This window comes from Onychostoma macrolepis, chromosome 19 (assembly GCF_012432095.1).
Source record: "Onychostoma macrolepis isolate SWU-2019 chromosome 19, ASM1243209v1, whole genome shotgun sequence".
Classification (NCBI taxonomy): Eukaryota; Metazoa; Chordata; class Actinopteri; order Cypriniformes; family Cyprinidae; genus Onychostoma; species Onychostoma macrolepis.
The window spans coordinates 7,710,240-7,728,396 of record NC_081173.1 but is presented as its reverse complement, the minus strand read 5'-3'; the positions used below and the strand labels follow the sequence as shown (position 1 = coordinate 7,728,396).

The 18,157-nt window shown below is 37.1% G+C and overlaps 2 protein-coding genes across 6 annotated transcripts in view; one reads left to right on the top strand and one right to left on the bottom strand.

The window, feature by feature from the left end:
- The window catches only part of dtnbp1b (dystrobrevin binding protein 1b), a 47,974-nt gene extending 46,359 nt beyond the window's left edge, over positions 1 to 1,615 (top strand). For all 4 annotated transcript variants that reach the window (XM_058753597.1, XM_058753595.1, XM_058753596.1 and 1 more), the window contains exon 4: positions 767 to 1,615. In XM_058753597.1, the coding sequence (XP_058609580.1) occupies positions 767 to 1,059 (293 nt within the window). In that variant the 3' untranslated portion in view covers positions 1,060 to 1,615. The remainder of the gene's footprint in view (positions 1 to 766) is intronic.
- Positions 1,616 to 2,780: 1,165 nt separating this feature from the next.
- The window catches only part of jarid2b (jumonji and AT-rich interaction domain containing 2b), a 114,709-nt gene continuing 99,332 nt past the window's right edge, over positions 2,781 to 18,157 (bottom strand). For both annotated transcript variants that reach the window (XM_058754271.1, XM_058754272.1), the window contains exons 8-18: positions 17,282 to 17,796; positions 11,591 to 11,683; positions 11,188 to 11,306; positions 11,026 to 11,096; positions 10,803 to 10,917; positions 9,619 to 9,724; positions 9,363 to 9,545; positions 9,135 to 9,265; positions 8,432 to 8,615; positions 6,557 to 6,664; positions 2,781 to 5,127 (exon numbers count right to left, since the gene is read on the bottom strand). In XM_058754271.1, coding sequence (XP_058610254.1) covers positions 4,948 to 5,127; positions 6,557 to 6,664; positions 8,432 to 8,615; positions 9,135 to 9,265; positions 9,363 to 9,545; positions 9,619 to 9,724; positions 10,803 to 10,917; positions 11,026 to 11,096; positions 11,188 to 11,306; positions 11,591 to 11,683; positions 17,282 to 17,796 — 1,805 coding nt within the window. In that variant the 3' untranslated portion in view covers positions 2,781 to 4,947. The remainder of the gene's footprint in view (positions 5,128 to 6,556; positions 6,665 to 8,431; positions 8,616 to 9,134; positions 9,266 to 9,362; positions 9,546 to 9,618; positions 9,725 to 10,802; positions 10,918 to 11,025; positions 11,097 to 11,187; positions 11,307 to 11,590; positions 11,684 to 17,281; positions 17,797 to 18,157) is intronic.

Genomic DNA, 18,157 nt, shown 5'->3' with positions numbered 1-18,157 from the left:
GTTACTGTAGTTCTAGACTAAATGTGAATGTGCATTAATTCATCCCACTCGCAAAAAAACCTTAGTATTCATCAAAATGAATTAAAACAGTGAAATGCAAACTCAGAATATGACGTAAACCTGCAATAATTAAATATGTTAAATAACACAAATGTATCTAATCCCATTTTATTAACTAATGTCTTTGCTGCTGACCTTTGATGATTCAGTTCAACCATACTAATAAGCAAAAATGACACTAGATAAACTAACAATTGTGGTTTATTGTTTTTTATTGCTGAAGAGTGTTGAACCTTCTTCTCCTGCGTTCTACTGTTCAGACGTAAATTTACTTTTCCTTCAGCCTGAGGCTTATTCATTACACTTTTTGGTGTGAAAGGGCTTTCACATTTGCTATAAATAGAACTTCTTATATGAAAAACAATCAAGCCCTGCTCATATTTAAAAAGTAACGCAAAAGTAATGTAACGCATTACTTTCCATAAAAAGTAACTAGTTACCGTAATTAGTTACTTTTTTAGAGAGTAACTCAATATTGTAATGCATTACTTTTAAAAGTAACTTTCCCCAACACTGGTCACCACTAACTTGAACGAAACCTGTGTGGAGATTCTTTTCGTGAAACTCCAGATTCCTATTGAATTGACTGGAATTACCCAGAGCAACAGTAACAGATCTCCAGTAACCTAAATGTTGTCTGAGCAGTACCTTACTTTTCAAGATAAATTAGCATTCTTAATCTCTATTCTGAACGATTCTCTCTCAGGTCCTGATGTGGAGTCGTTCACCTCTGAGATCACTCTTCAGGTGCCCACACAGGCCGACCTGAGACACAAGCTGGCGTCGCTGTCCTCCACCTGCACGGACTCAGCCAGCCAGGACACGGAGGCAGGGGAAGAGGAGGAGGACGACGATGATGATGATGAGAGGGGACCAGCAGCCATCCGTGGCTCTCTGCTTGTCCAGCCAGATCAGGAGGAGTTCGAGGAGGATGCCACGTTAACCGGAAGAGAACAAAACCAGCCAATCAAGAACTGTGAGAGCAGCAGCTCATCCTGAAAACACAGAGGATGAACGACAGACTGTAAAAGGAAGTAATGTAGTTAGCGGTGTGCTATGCACTCGCGTCCAAAGGAAGAGTGTGCACTGGTGTTTTATGAAACCCTTTTGGTTTTTGTAAAGAAATTCTTTGTCGTGTGCTGTGCAGTGTGAAGCCCGATCCTGTGCCTGCACTCCAAATCAATAAATATATTTTATTCTGTTGGACGTTCATTGCATACAGCTGGTCTGCTGTTTGCCCCTCTGTGCCACCGTTGTCAGTTACAGTGTATCTATATTATATTCCTTTCACTCTACAAACCAGTTTGATCGGTTTCACATCTTGTAATTCCATACCTGGAGTATTTTCAGCTTTTAAAAATGTATGTACGTGAGGTACACGTCTGTCTCTGTATGTATAAAATCAATACTGCTTTAGAGGCCTCCGGCTCACCAGACTGACTTTGATTATTATGATGAAAACACCACAATTTAGGCTCTGGGCCAAGCTTCAATACTTTACATTGCCTGTGTGTTTCTGCACCAGGGAAAACCATGTGGAGATGCAGGAACAAAATTAAAATGCTAAATTCAACAGCATTTAAATAATCAGCTGTGGCAGATCCTTGACTGGTAAAATATGATTAAACATATATCATTCTGTGTACTTTGCACATCTGCGAAGGGGTCTAATTGGTCAAACACAAGGATTTTACACCAAGGGATCCATAGGGAGTCTGTAGATTGACTGTTGCTGTTATTGTGATTACTACTACTACTACAATACTAATAGTACTAAATAGTTTAATAGTTTAATAAAACTGATTGATTAATAATGATTTTGATTGAATAAATTACACTTTAGTTTAACAAAAATTGTTATTACTAAATGCTTCTAAAATTGAACATTTTAAAGACACAATTTTTAAACATTTAAACATTTTGATTTTAAATACTTTGATTACTACAACCACTATTAATAATAATAATACAAATTTAAATAATAATTATTGTTATTATACTGCTAGTAGTACCAAATAATAACTAAATAATTGAATAAAGACTGGTTGGGTAAAAAGTATGATATTTAGTAGTACTAAATAGTTTAATTCGTAAATAAAAACTGATTGATTATAAGTACTATTTTTAGAACAAATATTACTATTACTAAATACTTACACAAATTAAAATTTTAAAAGACACAGTTTAAAAAGATTATTTTTATTTTAAGTATTTCGATTCATGTAGTTTTACTACAACCACTATTAATAATAATAATAAATATAATAATCATTGTTATTACACTGCTAGTAGTACTAAATAGTAACTAAATAATTGAATAAAGATTGGTTAAAAAGTATTATTTTTATAACATTACTAAGCACGTATAAAATGAAATTTTTAAAAGTCAAATATTATTATTATTTTTTTTAATTGTATCAAATTATTATAGTATTATTACTATAACCACTATTACAAATCAGAGTATGAAAAAAAAAAAAAAGTTTTAAGAACATAAGTATTTTTATATTATTATTATTATTATTTCAAAATGTATATTTAACTGGGATTAACCTGTAACTCATTAAAAACGTTAATAAAATTACAAGTTATACAGTAAATTTTATGAAGTTATACCAAAGCCATCTGAGAGCGAGGGGGTCCATGTGTCAGAAAAGATTCCCCTGTTCAACACATTCCTCTTTAAACCAATATAAAGTTCAGTAACAAAGAGCACAGACTGACAGTGAATTGTCCATGAGTTTTTATTAAACCTTAAGTACAAATTGAAAAAGTAAAAACAAAAAGAAAAACAAAATAAAATAAAATGGCAATATAACCAACATGAAATCTTTGCTCATGAGAGGAAGAGCTGAAACGCAGTGCTAATAAATTAACTCGTCTGACCGTGAGCAAATCTCTCATATTGTAGAAAAAGGAACAAAACCAACAAAATTTCTGAATAAAATACATCGTAAGGCCATAAAAACTTGACAACCGCCGTTTTTTGTTGAAAAACCTCAACTTGGTTTTCATTAAATACTCCTAAAACAGCTCAGTCTTCTGTTAAGGGCAACAACCAACAAACTGGATTATAGTTTTTTTTTCCCTCGTCAGTTACCACTGGCAAGGTCAGTGCAACATGAGTAGCTACTACAATGTTGAATTTTCAGTAATGAAAATGTAAAAACCTTTTTTTTGTGAAAGTATTTTCCCTTTTCTTTAAAAAAGTAAACCTAAAAAACAAAACTAGGGGGAAATCGCGACTCCATATCTTAGTCCTCAGTGATGTAAGCAGCACTTAAAATTTATACACATTACCAGAGCAACCCTGTACGCATCAAACTCCCAACAGCTGAAGAAACTGAAATATAAGGCTTTTCTTCATCTGACATCATCCATCTATCTATCCTTTCCTTCTGTCACTCCAACAAAGGCTCAAGTATTAAAAGACATTTACAGGATTATGTACAAAAAGGTGATTTTCTTAAGTTTCTTTAAATCAATGATACTTTTGCAAAAAGGAAAAGACAAAAGAACAAAAAGAAACAAAGAAAAAAAAAGAACTTGTATTTCACATTGTACACCCTCTGAATAGTGGCTCTAAATTGAGATAGCACGTCAGAACAAAAGAGAAAATAAGTCAAAAACACAAAATATTATAATTACAATAATATTATATAATAATTAATGTTAACTAATGTTACAGATGAATCAATAAGTCTGGAAGAATGGAATGTTGACACGATTGCACATCTAGAAGCGGAAAAAGCCTCCGGCTCTTCCGTCCTGTGGGATAAGAAGGCTAGCAAACAGCATGTCTTTCTTATTACCTTTTTTGTATTGATATACAGTAAAAAAATAAAATAAAACAAAAACAACAGCACCAAAATAAAGAAAGATCTCCCCGCTAAACATCAGGCACAGGTATCGCTCGTAAGCGTCAGCGTGGGAGGAACCCCTCTCACTAACCGGGACGGGACCCGCTCATTCATTCCCTAACACCCACTTCCTCAAGTACAGCCCAACCCGCTGCCATGGAAACCAGCGTTCCCCAAACCCACAGAGGAAAGTGTGAAATAAAAACCAGTTGAAATAAAAGCACACAGTACTTCCTCTTTTTTTTTCTTTTTCTTTTTTTTTTTTTTTAAAAACAGATATTAAAACAAGCTAAATTTCAAGTGTTTACTGTCTTTAGAGCTGCGTCTTCCGCAGAGGAGCTGCATGTGAACTAAATGAATTCAAATCAAAACAAATGTGATGTCATAAAACGAAACAAAACAAAAAAAAGAAAAACACACTAAAAAAAAACAAAAAAAAAAACAATAAAATGCCAAAATATAACAAAAAACAATAACTAAAAGCAAAAACAAAACAAAAAGCAAAACAAACACCAAAATGAAACAAAAACAAAACCCAAAACCAAATCAAACACCAAAATAAGGCAAATAGAAAAAAAAAAACAAAAAAAAAAAAACAAGGCAAACACCAAAACAAAACAATGAACAAAAACAAAACAAAAAAACATTCTCCGGAAGCTCCATCGAGCACCAACATTCAAAGGAAAGGGGTCTGGAAAAACGAGGAGAGAAGCACCCATTTGTCCCAAGGTTCACAGTTCATGAGGAGCGTGTGTGCAGTCAATAGGGCCGAAGACGAGGAGGAAGAGGGTCCAGGCAGAAAGGATGACATCATACTCACACCTGTCAGTGAAATGCACACCTGGGACCTTGTCTCTTAATGCTATCAAACATCTGGTGAATACAAACTAGTGTGCTAGTGCAAAAAAGGCAGCCTGCTTTCAACACAGGAAACTCTGCCCTGCTATATGGGTGATAAAAGACACAGATGATATGAAGAGAGGGAGAGGAAATCGATTGGGTGACGGAGGCGGCCGGGCGACGTTCCTCACGAGACTGCGGCCGCGGCACTTTTGGACAGGTGGGTCAGGGACAGCTCCACGGCGGATCTCTTGCGGGGGCCGCGCTTGGCAGGCAGTTTGGTGGGGCTGGAGCCGTTACAGCCGTCTGCTGCGCTCCTCACCAGGGCTTTACCACACACCTGATTCACCAAACTGTTGATCTGCTCCTGAGGGACCAAACAGAGACGAAGACAGGGAGAGACCATCGTGAAAAAGGTGACATGACATACTTTGGTACATTAGTTCTTGTCAATCCCTTCAGCTCATTTTTTTAGAACAGTCTCAGCATTCTCTAAACCGTGAATGCAATTTTCAAAAGTAGTAACCCCAAACAATGAATTTATTCTTCAAAACCTTTTTTCTTTTTTTTGGTCAGTAAAAAGCCTTTTTTCATACATACAAATTTCATTTTTGTTCTACTTTATTGTCTACTTGCACTAAGTTTGAAACAATGTTTTTGAAAGAAGTCTCTTATGCGCACTAAGATTATTTAAAATAACTGTTTTCTATTTGAATATGTTTTTAAAATGTAATTTATTCCTGTGATGCAAAGCTTAATTTTCATTATCATCACTCTTCAGTGTCACATGATCCTTTAGAAATCATTCTAATATGCTGATTTGGTGTTATTATTGATGATTAACGGTGCACAATTATTTAATTTTTTTATTATCAGTGTTTTTGCTGCTTAATATTTTTAAGATATTATAGATATTATTATATTATAGATTCTAGGCTCAATATAAATTTCACAAGAACAGCATTTATTTGGAATAGAAATCTTTTGCAACATTAAAAACATCTTTATGGTCACTTTTGATCATTTAAATGTATCCTTGCCACATAAAAGTAAAAGAAAAAAATCAGCATATTAGAATGAATTTGAAGGATCATGTGACTGAATACTGGAGTAATGATGCTGAGAATTCAGCTTTACAATCACAGCAATAAATTACATTTTAAAATATATTCAAATGAGTTATTTTAAAGAATTTGAGAATTTTACACTCTTAGAAATAAAGGTACAAACGCTGTCACTGGGGCAGTACCTTTTCAAAAGTTACATGTTTGTACCTAAAGGGTCCATTTTGGTACCTTAAAGGTACATATTAGTACTTAAAGTGTACATATTTGAACCTAATAGGTACAAAAAGTGTACCTTTTGAAAAGGTACCGCCCCAGTGACATCTTTTGTACCTTTATTTCTGAGTGTACAGAGAATCAACTTTATCTTTTTTTGCACATGTGCCAAACACGCATGCAATTTGCATAAATTAATAACAAATTTATATCTGGAGTGAACAAGACACAAACTGTTCAGAGATGTGAACTTACTGTTTTGAGGAAAAAACAAAAACAAAACAAAAAACCTCATTTCAGAATTGAGCAAACGCAAATGTCTAAAACTGTAATACAACACTAAATCCACAGAAACTCATTTGTTTGTGGAAATGTCTGTCACTCTGCCAGTGCACAATATTTTATGAAGAAACATCAACAGTTAATTTAGGAGGGTTGCTGAACCCTGGAGGGTCGGTTAAGCAAACGCGTCTCAACAACCCCCCCTGCAGGCATGTTTCTGATCATGTGTCTTACCTCATCAAAGCGGTACATCATCTTGAGGCCGCGGCAGCTTTTGTGTTTCTCCACATAATGCAGCGCACACTCCAGACAGAAAACCACATTTTCATTCTCCTGCACCACCTGCAGCATTAACAACAGCCGTTAGCTCAATTAAGATCATAACTCATTTTTAACGCTCAGTAATTCTTTTGTCAGTGATGACTGAATGTGAATTATCAACACGGAGGTAAAATCACAGCTGTGAGTCAACTGTAGAACTATTCAGTTCTATTACGACGACAACACAGTGAGTGACAACAAAAGATTATACAATGCACACTAACAAAACTACAATGAAAACCAGTGTTGCACAGCATAGAAGAAAGGACATTACAGAACACTGCAATATAGATTGAATTAGTCAATACAGTACATACTGTAGGCTTTATTGAGTTTCACTTTAATTTTGATGGTCCCTTTAACACATTCTGTTGACTATAAGTAGCATTGCCCCTATATTTCTACTAACTCTCATTAGAGTGTTAGTAGTGTATTAGTTGACTGGTAGGGTTAGGGTTAGAATAACTTGACATGTACTTGCACAGTTACTTACAGTCAGTAGAGTGTCTGTTGGGAGACCAACACAATAAGGAGTTAGTAGATATGAAGCAGACAGTCTACTAATACTCTTATGAGAGTTTGTTGACATGTAGTTGCAACATTACTTGGTGTCAACAGAATGTTCAAAAGGGACCATCAAAATAAAGTGTTACCCTTTATTGTGATTTGTAGTATAGTGCAGTATTGTATAGATCAGTGGTTCTTAACCTTCTCGACTCCAAGGGCCCCCATTGTCAAAGATAACATTCAAAGGGGCCTTCAAAGACATTTCTGGTACTTCAGCTATAAATCACGAAACTACAATTTTTTTTTTTTACTGTTGGAAACACTTTAGTTTAGGGAACACTATTCACTATTAACTAATTGTGTATTAGCATGCATATTACTAGCATAAGGGCCGTTTATTAGTACCTACAACGCACATATTAACTTTATTCTGCATGACCACATTCTAGACCCCTTAGATAAACTACTACATACAACTACCTTACTTACTATGAGCAGTAATAAGGAGTGTGTTCCCTAATCCAAAGTGTTACCAAACTGTTCATTTATAGAAATTAGGAGAATAAACATTAAAATATTCATATAAAATTATTAATTTTAAACTTCTTAATTCCAGAAGTTTCAATTATCTTCTTAAGGGTTTATACTTGTGTTTTTTTTTTGTTTTGTTTTTTTAAATACTAATGAATTTACACAACTTTTCTAGTCATTTGTGATTATGCTTTTATTTTACTTCCTTGACTTTTCTTGGTGTTGAAATCACACCTCATTCCCTGGATAATTTGAGAACTCCTGGTTCTTAAATAAAAATGACAGCTGTTAAAGGAAAAAATTCAAATAAGAAATAGTTTCAACTTTAGATTATATTGGTTGGGAACAGCTGTTATAGAGAATAGCTGTTACAGACTGTACAAAGTGCTATAATATTAATATTAGTATAGTATAGACCACTATAGTACAGTCTAGTTTTTACACTGTGTCCCAATAAGCATACTATCTATCCTAAAAAGTGAAATTAATTAGTGCATCCATAATCACAGCATGTTGATGATATACTTTTTTTGCAGTAGATTTAAAAAAAAAAAAAAAAAAAAAAGCTTTTTGGGCTAATATGGGCTAATTTGGGAGTTTGTCATGGAGTTTGTCATTTGGGAGTTTAGCTGTGATACTTTTAGATCACAGGATAAGCATTCAAATTAGGACAGAGCCTTAGTTTGCCGGTTTAGTGAATACTATACTGGATCTACAGTACAGTACAGTATAATCTGAGCTGAATCTCACCATAGATAAGTAGCAGAGATGCTGGCACGTTTGGCAGCGTCTCTCGGACGACTCCAGCGCCAGCCACTTGCGGGGTTTCTTCCTGGTGTCAGTGGGTGACTGGTTGTTGTCGTGAGTGCAGTAGCGTGCAGAGGAGAGCAGCCCTGCTTCATACAGATCCTGCCTTTGCTTCATCTCTATGTTCCTGTAAGACAGAGGCATTCTATTAACCTTCCAAGAGTTCCCGGTCTATCAATTTCTTCCCAGTGAAGGTCCAGAAAATACTTTTTTGTAATAGTTAGATATGCACTCTTAAGAACTTTTAAGAATAAAGGTTCTTGGCATTGATGGTTCCATGAACATCTATGGAATCTTTACATTGATCTCAAGGTGCTTTGAAGTGGAAAAAGGTTCTTTAGATTTTAAAAATGTTCTTCACACTAAAACAAAAAATGGCTGTTTTAAGAACTGTTTCTGAAAATGCTACTTCTATGGAATTGCTGTAAACCCCCCTTTTAGATGCTTTATTTTTAAGAGTGTGGGCAGCAGTAGCACTTTGTAAAAGAAAAAACCCAAAAGAGTCAATGTAGTCGTCAAAGTAGTCTACTATTTGACAACCCCTGCTGTAGAACGTCAGAGCACTCTCACTTAAAACATTATTATTCCAGAAACATGATAGTAATGATTTCATCTAAGCTCATCAGGATGGGTTTCCAGTGCTCACCTGAGATCTTTGAGAAGAGAAGAGATTGTACTGAGCACAAGTCTGTTTTCTCGTTTGGCCTCGGCTGTGGCGATCTGGTAGAGCAGCTTCTCCATAGAGAAGGGTTTTGCTATGTGCCTGTATTTCAGGTCCTGTGAGAGATGAGCAAACATGTAGAGCCTCTTCTAAACATCTCCTAGTAAACGTCTATAGGTCCCACAGGCGGATGTGGAAATGTGAAAGACTCACCTTAGCAGCCTCGTAGCCCAGGTTCATCCACTGTGGTGTGGCAAAGTGCACAGTTTCAGACACACTGTAGCCGCAGCACACCCTGGACACGAACGCACCGGGGAAGACCACCACAAACTGCCCGCTCTGCTGGACCGTGCGGTGGACCTTGATCCCCTCACGACAAAGCACCTCTGGAGAAATCTGGAGAAATGCAGACATGCAATGTAAAACAACTGCCCAAAAGCAAATGCTATTTTTGTTTACGATATCTCACCATAACATTCTTCTCCAGCATTTCCAGTCCCGGCGTGCCGTTGGCTTGTAGCAGTGTGTGCACCACTTTATCAAGCTTTGTCTTTTCCTCAGCAGGAATAGAATACCTGTAATGGGATGGGCAGAACTTTCTGTCAGTGTCATTGTTTGGTTGACATAAGACAACAGCGCTGTTTGCCGGCTCCTAAACCAGCTTTGTTGCCATGGAAACAGGCCTTGGCTTTATTATGATGAGTCATGCACATAAAAACACAAACAGCTGATGCTCGCGTGAGTGGAATGCACACTGTATGTGACTGCGTGTTTTACAGAGTACTGCGCCCTCTAGAGGAGCTGATCTGTACAACACAGTTAGGAAAAAGACATTACCAAAATATACAATTTTAGACCGAAATGACATTTAGTGAACACATTAAAAACCATTTCGGTTAAAAAACAAACAAACAAAAAAAACATTTTGCCTTGGCAACTAATTGAAATATGTTTAAGTTGAAGTACAAAGTTTACTAAAACGGATAAAAATGTCAAAACCACCACAAAATTACGTTGACTTTAAAATTAAACGACAACCTAAAATAGAAAAATAAAAACTTATTCAGAATATTTTAAAATAACATTAAAATTACACTGAATGCATCTAAAAATAAATAATAAAGATTCATTGAACAAAACACAATAGTATACAAAAGGAACAAACTATTTGTACATTGTACAATGTTTTGTTAAAGAAAAGAATCATCATTTGTTAAGTGTTTGGACCTGATAATTATAAAAAATGTAAAAATTGCAAATGGTAAAATTTTTTATCACGTAAATATCATATAATCAATTATATAATATATAAAATATATATTTCATTATATAAAAAAGTAACTTCAATAATGCACACTGCATCAGCAATATTTAGATTTTTATAAAATCATATATACACAATGGTATATATATACACATAAATCATTGTAATGCAAATTATCAATAGTTTAATTAAATGTGTCTAATAAACAATTTTATTAGTACTTTTTATTCTCAGTCAATCAATCAATCAATCAATCAATCAATAACTATTTGAATTTATCTAATGTTGTTACATACATCATTTCACACCCCAACGCTGGTTTACGGGGTAAATGTTCAATTCAATTATTTGAATTCATTTCTAGACAGTACCTCGGAACAAAAACTCACCAAATGCAATCAGCACCAGTGTGTAAGTAATCAATGTATGGAAGGCGGTTTTGGTCTTGTGACCAGCATGAGGTAGAAAAGACCATGCCGATGTTCAGCCAGGGAATAGTCACCCCTGTGAGAGAGAACGAGAGAAAGAGAGACAGAGAGTGGGTGATGACTTATTCAACAAAGGAGCTTTACATGATGTCCTTCCTGCTACTGACAACAATAGTGGACTCACCAGGCACAGCACCAAGATGGCGCAGAATGGATCCAGAGTTATTGGGAAGGACAGTGAGGTTCCATCCATGCCTGCAGCGACAGAGAGAAAACAAATTTTTATAAGCGCTAATACATCTTCCCACCATGACTTTAATTCATCTCAAATGAAAGCAGCTCTTACTTGGAAAAGGGTTCGGACTTGCCCACAGGGAAGCCGCTTCCATGTGTGTTTGTGTCCACTCTCCCATAATGCACTGCTACGTGGCAGTCCCTCTGCTCCACTATCCGCCAATAATCTTGCTATATAAAGAAAAGCAGGACAGATGGAGATGAAGAGAAATGGCAGGAAATGAGGAAATATGACAGGATACTAGGATACAACTGTCATGGGATACGCTTATAAAATATGCAACACGGAAAGTACATGCTATTTAAAGACAATTTGTCATTGAGCAGATATTATTATACTTTTTTTAGCATTGATACTGGTCACTAGGGTCGACATTTCAGGCCAATAATATAGTAACATACTACATTGTACACAATTACATCTGGTTAAAATACAGGAAGTGGTTTGTGTGTACCTCAACTTCAGCAGCCCCAGGCTCTTTGTTGAAGCACATCATCATAGCATTTCTTGCTATCCTGTAAAAGGTGGTCAAAGATACCGATTTCCCCTGGAATAAAAACAATACACAGTAAGAAAAATGGCAAAATAATCTGTGGAATAAGCTGTTTGTTTGTTTGGCGGCCATCTTGGAATTGGCTCCAGGCAGGTCTCAAAAACAAACTAATGATTTAATAACATCTGTCAAATTACCATCAAGTGTTAAATGTGGCTTCTTCTGCTTAAATTAAGGCTAAAACCTGAGGTAATAGACATGCTTTTTGTCATCTTTTATTTTAAAGACAGTACTTCCTTTCGATCCCATAAACAACCGTCAAGTTAAGTGTTGTAGTTTTTCCTATTCATTGTTCCGCAAGCTGTCTATCTCAAACTCTTCTTAAGCACCACAGCACAACTGAAAAAAACTCCCTCTCTAACCGCATGACAGCACTGATAACTATAGACAAAGACAATTGCCAGGTACCGCACTGGAGATGAACAAAGTGCAGTGTGTGTGTGAGGAGCTGAGCTGTGACCTATATTCAGAAACCATTCTGTGAAGAGGCCCACTCTCACCGTCCCGCCCAGCAGAGAGTGTTACCTCAGACAACAACACACAGACAGACAGACGGGGTGCTATAAGAATCAGCGGGGTATTTTTATAGGGCTGGTGAGGCAGACGGAGTCACCTTACATAGACTATAGCTTAGAACTCAGCCTCACGTACACCAGGAGCCGAGGGCCTGGGAACAAGCCCTCTCACACAACAGCCACTCTCACCGATACCTACCCACCCAGTCACATTTCTCTCTTTCCTTTACCACCGGTCCTCTCTCAAACACAAGAACCACACAAACTCTGCCCTATATCTCTGCCTCGCTTTTTACATTGGTAATCTACTTTCTACTACAGCATGCTAACCAAAACGAAACCTTCCGATGTCTGAATTAAAACGCTGTTCATGGGCAGCAGACAGGCTGTGAGAAAAGTGCTCTTCACCTGAACCACATACACAAAAAAGTATTTTAATTTCTAAAGCAGCCTCATGCTAGCATGCTAAGCTAATAACTTGATATTCTAATAAACAGAGCATGCATAAATGCTGTTTTAAAACAAAATGTATAAAATAAAGTCTCTGTGCAGAAGAAAAAAAACACACATATACTGCTGAGACTAATTTTGGCCAAAATGGGATCTCAAAGCACTATAATTTAGCTTCAAGTCGGGAGCACGCCTGTGATGTCTAAAATACTGCCTAGGCAGGCAGCTCGCTAGAGTTCGTAACAGATCTACGGCGTTTTGTATGGAAGCATAATAATGACAATAGTTTTTGAAACAAAGCATGCTGAATTCCACAAATCGAAAAAAAAGATGCATTGCAATTAACAGTGCTTGCATTTTAATGCCTTGTATTTCCAGGGCTTACATTTTTAGGTCCTGGAATTTAACATAGTTGTTTATTTAAGCTGTGAATATTTCAATTCAAAATATTTCACACACATTTTCATAATAAAAAATTCAATAATTCATATTCACCTTCAAGAATTCACTTCCAAAATATTCAATCTGTTTAAAAATACGATGTATAATATTCAACAGGCAAAATAAGGTCACTTTATTTCACTTTCCAAATTTGCTGCCACAAATTCAGTGGTTAAAATTCAGCAGAAAATTCAGTGTTGCACATCCGGGAACCGCAGGAATAGCAGTAGAGCACCGATGCATGATCTCCAGCTGCTGTCAGCCGCTCACCAGCAGGTGGCGCAAGCCATCAAGTCATTCATTTACAAAAAACTGATTTGCAGAAATGGAGCAAGCGCTAAGTAGAAGTTTTGATTATTGGGGCCAGCATAAACATGTGGAAACTCTGATTGTGTGTGTATGTTTAATTCAACATCTTCGCTGTTTCCCGTAGCCTACATGGAAGCAGCTTTCTCTATCACAAAGGAGATTATAATGCTCTTTTACCCAACGCTGAAGTACAGAACTAACATTACATCTGAGGAAGACATATTGCTTTCGGTTGTTTAGTTTCTGTAACTCTGTATCATGGCTTGTGTGACGCTGTGCTGTAATACTGGGGTTCCCCTCATACGTCACACTCCAGGATTCCCCGACGATGCGTAACGCGCCTCAGTTAACTAATATAGTGATATAATTCCTCAGATCTCAGAATATACTTTATTGATGATTATGCGAACTATATACAGGCAAGCAAATGAGGTCAGAAGAACGCTACACCATTTTCGTTGCTTTCCCTTACCACTGATCTTTAGAGTCGACAGTCCTACAAAGATTTCAATACCACGATTAGTTTTAACAGTAAGCAACCACTTTATATTGACAAAAAAAAATTCCACCGACTGGGTTAAACCGTCCAATGTATTTAAATTGAAATTACTTTTAACATTTAAAATAACACACTGTCAAATCGTAAAGCTTGTATTGCTCATAGTGATTTACTACAGATGAGATTTTGACAATACCTCCCTTTATATATATGTACAGTATACAATTATTTACTTATAAAAGATCCCTGGAAAGGGTTTTTTTTCCCCATGTTCCAATGGTTGTAAGTTAGTACGTTGCTAGATACAAAACTGACTTACTACAGGTTAGATTTTGCCAATATCTCCCTTACGGTATGTACAGTACACAAATATATATATTTTTTAAAAACTACAGTAATTCACCAAAAGGGTTTTTCATGTTCCACAGGTTGTAGTAAGTTGCATAGGTCACAACTGACCTATCGGTAAGCCCCGCCCCCTTAGTTACTGTTGCTCCCTCAGACAAACAAATGGAGTTGCTCACTGTCTTTCAATGACAGCTACAGTGTGAAAACCTTGTCCCACGATGCTTTTGCACAATTGTGGACACAAAAGTCCACCAAATGGGAATGAAATATTAAATGGAGGGATTTATAAAATATTTAAAAAATAAATACGGTGGGTAACTCGAAGGAGGGTTTACGTTAGGTAGTTTTAGCCAGAGATACCTTGCTAAAGCACAAGATAACATTAACGTTCTGCTTGTGCATATGAAAATTGTAACTTAATGTGTATGACAACCAGAAAATGAACGTTTTTGTCTTCATTTAAAAATAAATAAATAAAAACTTCAACTGTAGTAAGTCAGTCTGGTCAATAGTAACATTTTGGTGAATTACTGTAATTTTTTTTCTTAAAAATATTTGTGCAGTGTACATACTTAGGTAAATTGTTGTCTAAGGCGAGTTATTGGCAATATATACTTAGTCAGTTTGATTAATTTGTCAATTAATCTGTCAACATTAATTTGAATAAATTATTGGAATTTAATAATTAAATTTAAATAATTCAATAAATTATTACTTCGTTTTGTACTGTGAGGTAAATTTGCAGATGGTCCCTAAAGCAGCCAGGCGAATATCAAACCTAAAACTATAGCGCTTGGTTTTCTATGGGAGAAAAAATGGTTTGGTGAAACTTGTTGGTTGTGGGCTCATCTGCTTAAATGTACATAATATACAGTAATATATTTTATTAATTAGATGCTGAATTTAATCATTTATTATCACTGAGGCAACAAACCACGTGAAGTGTTTTCTTTATGGGAAATGTTTAACGTGCGCAGTCCTTCATTTGCGTTCATATCTGTTTGCATCAGTAAGATCTGAGTTTGGTCTTTTAATAGGCTTGTTGGATATGAGCAAAATCTGCGCAGAACCGCGAGATGCATGCCTGATTTCCTGATGCCAATCTGATTTCAAGTGATTGTGTATTTAAATTATGCTTGAATATTCCCGAACACTATGACAGTGCGATCTCTGTGTGAGATATGTGATTGTTGTCATATTTCTATAAAAATCTAAAATACATGTTTATATTAAAGTAGAAATGGATAATAAATATGCCTTTCGTATTAAATAGCAAGCACTTTGGGTGTCTTGTTCATCATATTTATATTTATATAAAAGCAACAGAACTGAAATTATATCACATTTATTAGCAGCACAGCACATGAGTGAGAATAACGCGATATCTGCCTTTGATCACGTTGGTATCTGTTCCACTTCGAGAGGTCAGAACTGTCCATCTTGACTGCGTTTATTTCACTCCTCCCCTCACTGCAGCTGCCTACATTTCAGGCGAGGCGCATCTCAAACAAGCCTAATAGCTGTCATTGTGTTAGTGCACTACTGAGCCGCGTAATGCGTTTTCTTTAACTGATTTCTGAGGGAAACAGCGTGAAACCTTGCGCGTTCGTTTATATTCTACATCTGCTTAACTGTCGATATAGTTCGCATAATCATCAATAAAGTATATTCTGAGATCTGAGGAATTATATCACTGTATTAGTTCACTGAGGCGCGTTACGCGTCGTTGGGGAATCCTGGAGTGTGACGTATGAGGGGAACCCCAGTATTACAGCACAGCGTCACACAAGCCATGATACAGTTACAGAAACTAAACAACCGAAAGCAATGTCTTCCTCAGATGTAATGTTAGTTCTGTACTTCAGCGTTGGGTAAAAGAGCATTATAATCTCCTTTGAGATAGAGAAAGCTGCTTCCATGTAGGCTACGGGAAACAGCGAATATGTTGAATTAAACATACACACAATCAGCGTTTCCACATGTTTATGCTGGCCCCGATAATCAGAACTTTTACTTAGCGCTTGCTCCATTTCTGCAAATCAGTTTTTGTAAATGAATGACTTGATCCACATATGGCCTTCATCAACAGCCGCTTGCGCCACCTGCTGGTGAGCGGCTGACAGCAGCTGGAGATCATGCATCGGTGCTCTACTGCTATTCCCGCGGTTCCCGGATGTGCAACACTGAATTTTCTGCCAAATTTTAACCACTGAATTTGTGGCAGCGAATTTGGAAAGTGAAATAAAGTGACCTTGATTTGCCTGTCGAATATTATACATCGTATTTTTAAACAGATTTAATATTTTGGAAGTGAATTCTGGAAGGTGAATATGAATTGTTGAATTTTTAATTATGAAAATGTGTGTGAAATATTTTGAATTGAAATATTCACAGCTTAAATAAACAACTATGTTATATTCCAGGACCTAAAAATGCAAGCCCTGGAAATACAAGGCATTAAAATACAAGCACTGTTAATTGCAATGCATCTTTTTTCAATTTGTGGAATTCAGCATGCTTTATGTTTCAAAAACTATTGTCATTATTCTGCTTCCATAGTTTTGTACCTTTGAATCTGTCTGAGGAACAAAATAGACACTCATACTGGCAGCTTAGCAAGTCATAGCTCTGAAATGAAGCTCAGATCTGTGATGCAGAGCACAGCATAGAGACACATCCATCAACCACTGTAAAGCCAACCTCAGCAGCATTAAAACCCAAAATGCATCACATATTAAGCTTTCCTCCTTTCTTCCCCAGCAGTGTGGCTCTGTGTTCAGCGTACAGACGAACATAGTCATCACGCTTGATATTCTGGCACGTTCTCTGGCAGCTCGGCGGTGAGCCCTCTATGCTCTCTCTAAACACTTCATTACCTGAGGAAATGACACATCTGCCAGTCTGACTGGGTGAATACAGTGAATGAAACAAGTTTGACACATAATACTGCCAATTCAGAAAGGAAAAACAATAGCGTTAGCTTGCCGTTAAGATTTAGGACTGCCGTTATCAAAGCAGGAGGTGCGTTACCTTGTATATACATTTGTGCTGGTCACTGAGAACACCTTCATCTTCTGCCTCCTCATCTGCCTCATCACTGTCCACTTTTTCCCCTTTCTTTTCCTGAGCAAACAGTCTGCGGCGGCCGGCCTGCCGCTGGGTGTCTGGCTCTTTGTTGTGATTGCGGAAGCCATTGCGGTGGTTGAGGCCGGTGAGCCCATTCTTGGGTTCGTAACGGGGGAGAGCCAGAGACCGCTGGCCATTATCCGAGTGGCCCTCCAGGGGTCCCCGCTTGCGTTCTAGAGCTTCCTTTACTGCCAGCACCTCCTGCTCCAGTTGCCGGTGCTCCTCGGGAGAGAGCAGGTCATAAGAGAGCAGGTACTGGAGGTAGGCCTCCTGGAGCTTGGCCAGACGGTCCTGTGCTGATTTGGGAATGCGAAGCAGGTCAGCCAACCGGTTCCATTTTTTCAGGTCCATCACCTGCTGCATTCCACCCATGTCGCAGACCAGCTCGGAAAAACGAGCCAGATCTACTTCACAGCCACCTGAAGGGGCAACAATGAGAGATGATTGTGAATGTTTAATGCACTGTACATTAGGAAAGTGTATTAACAGTTAATGTATCGTTTCCAAACATAACTCAACTAAACCACTACAACTATGACACACTGCACCATCTGCTGCCAAATGAGTATTGACAGCTCCAGAATTAAAATTCATTACATTTCACAACTCATTAATTCTCTAAATATGCTAGCGGAGAGATGGCGTGGCACCTTTATTTGTCTTTTGAAAAATAAAACATAACAACTGGAGAAAGTGAGCTAAGGAACTGAGGGAGAGAGAGCACCAACAAAGGTCAATGACTAGGAACTATTGCAGCATATCGGCAGCATTCTAACAGGC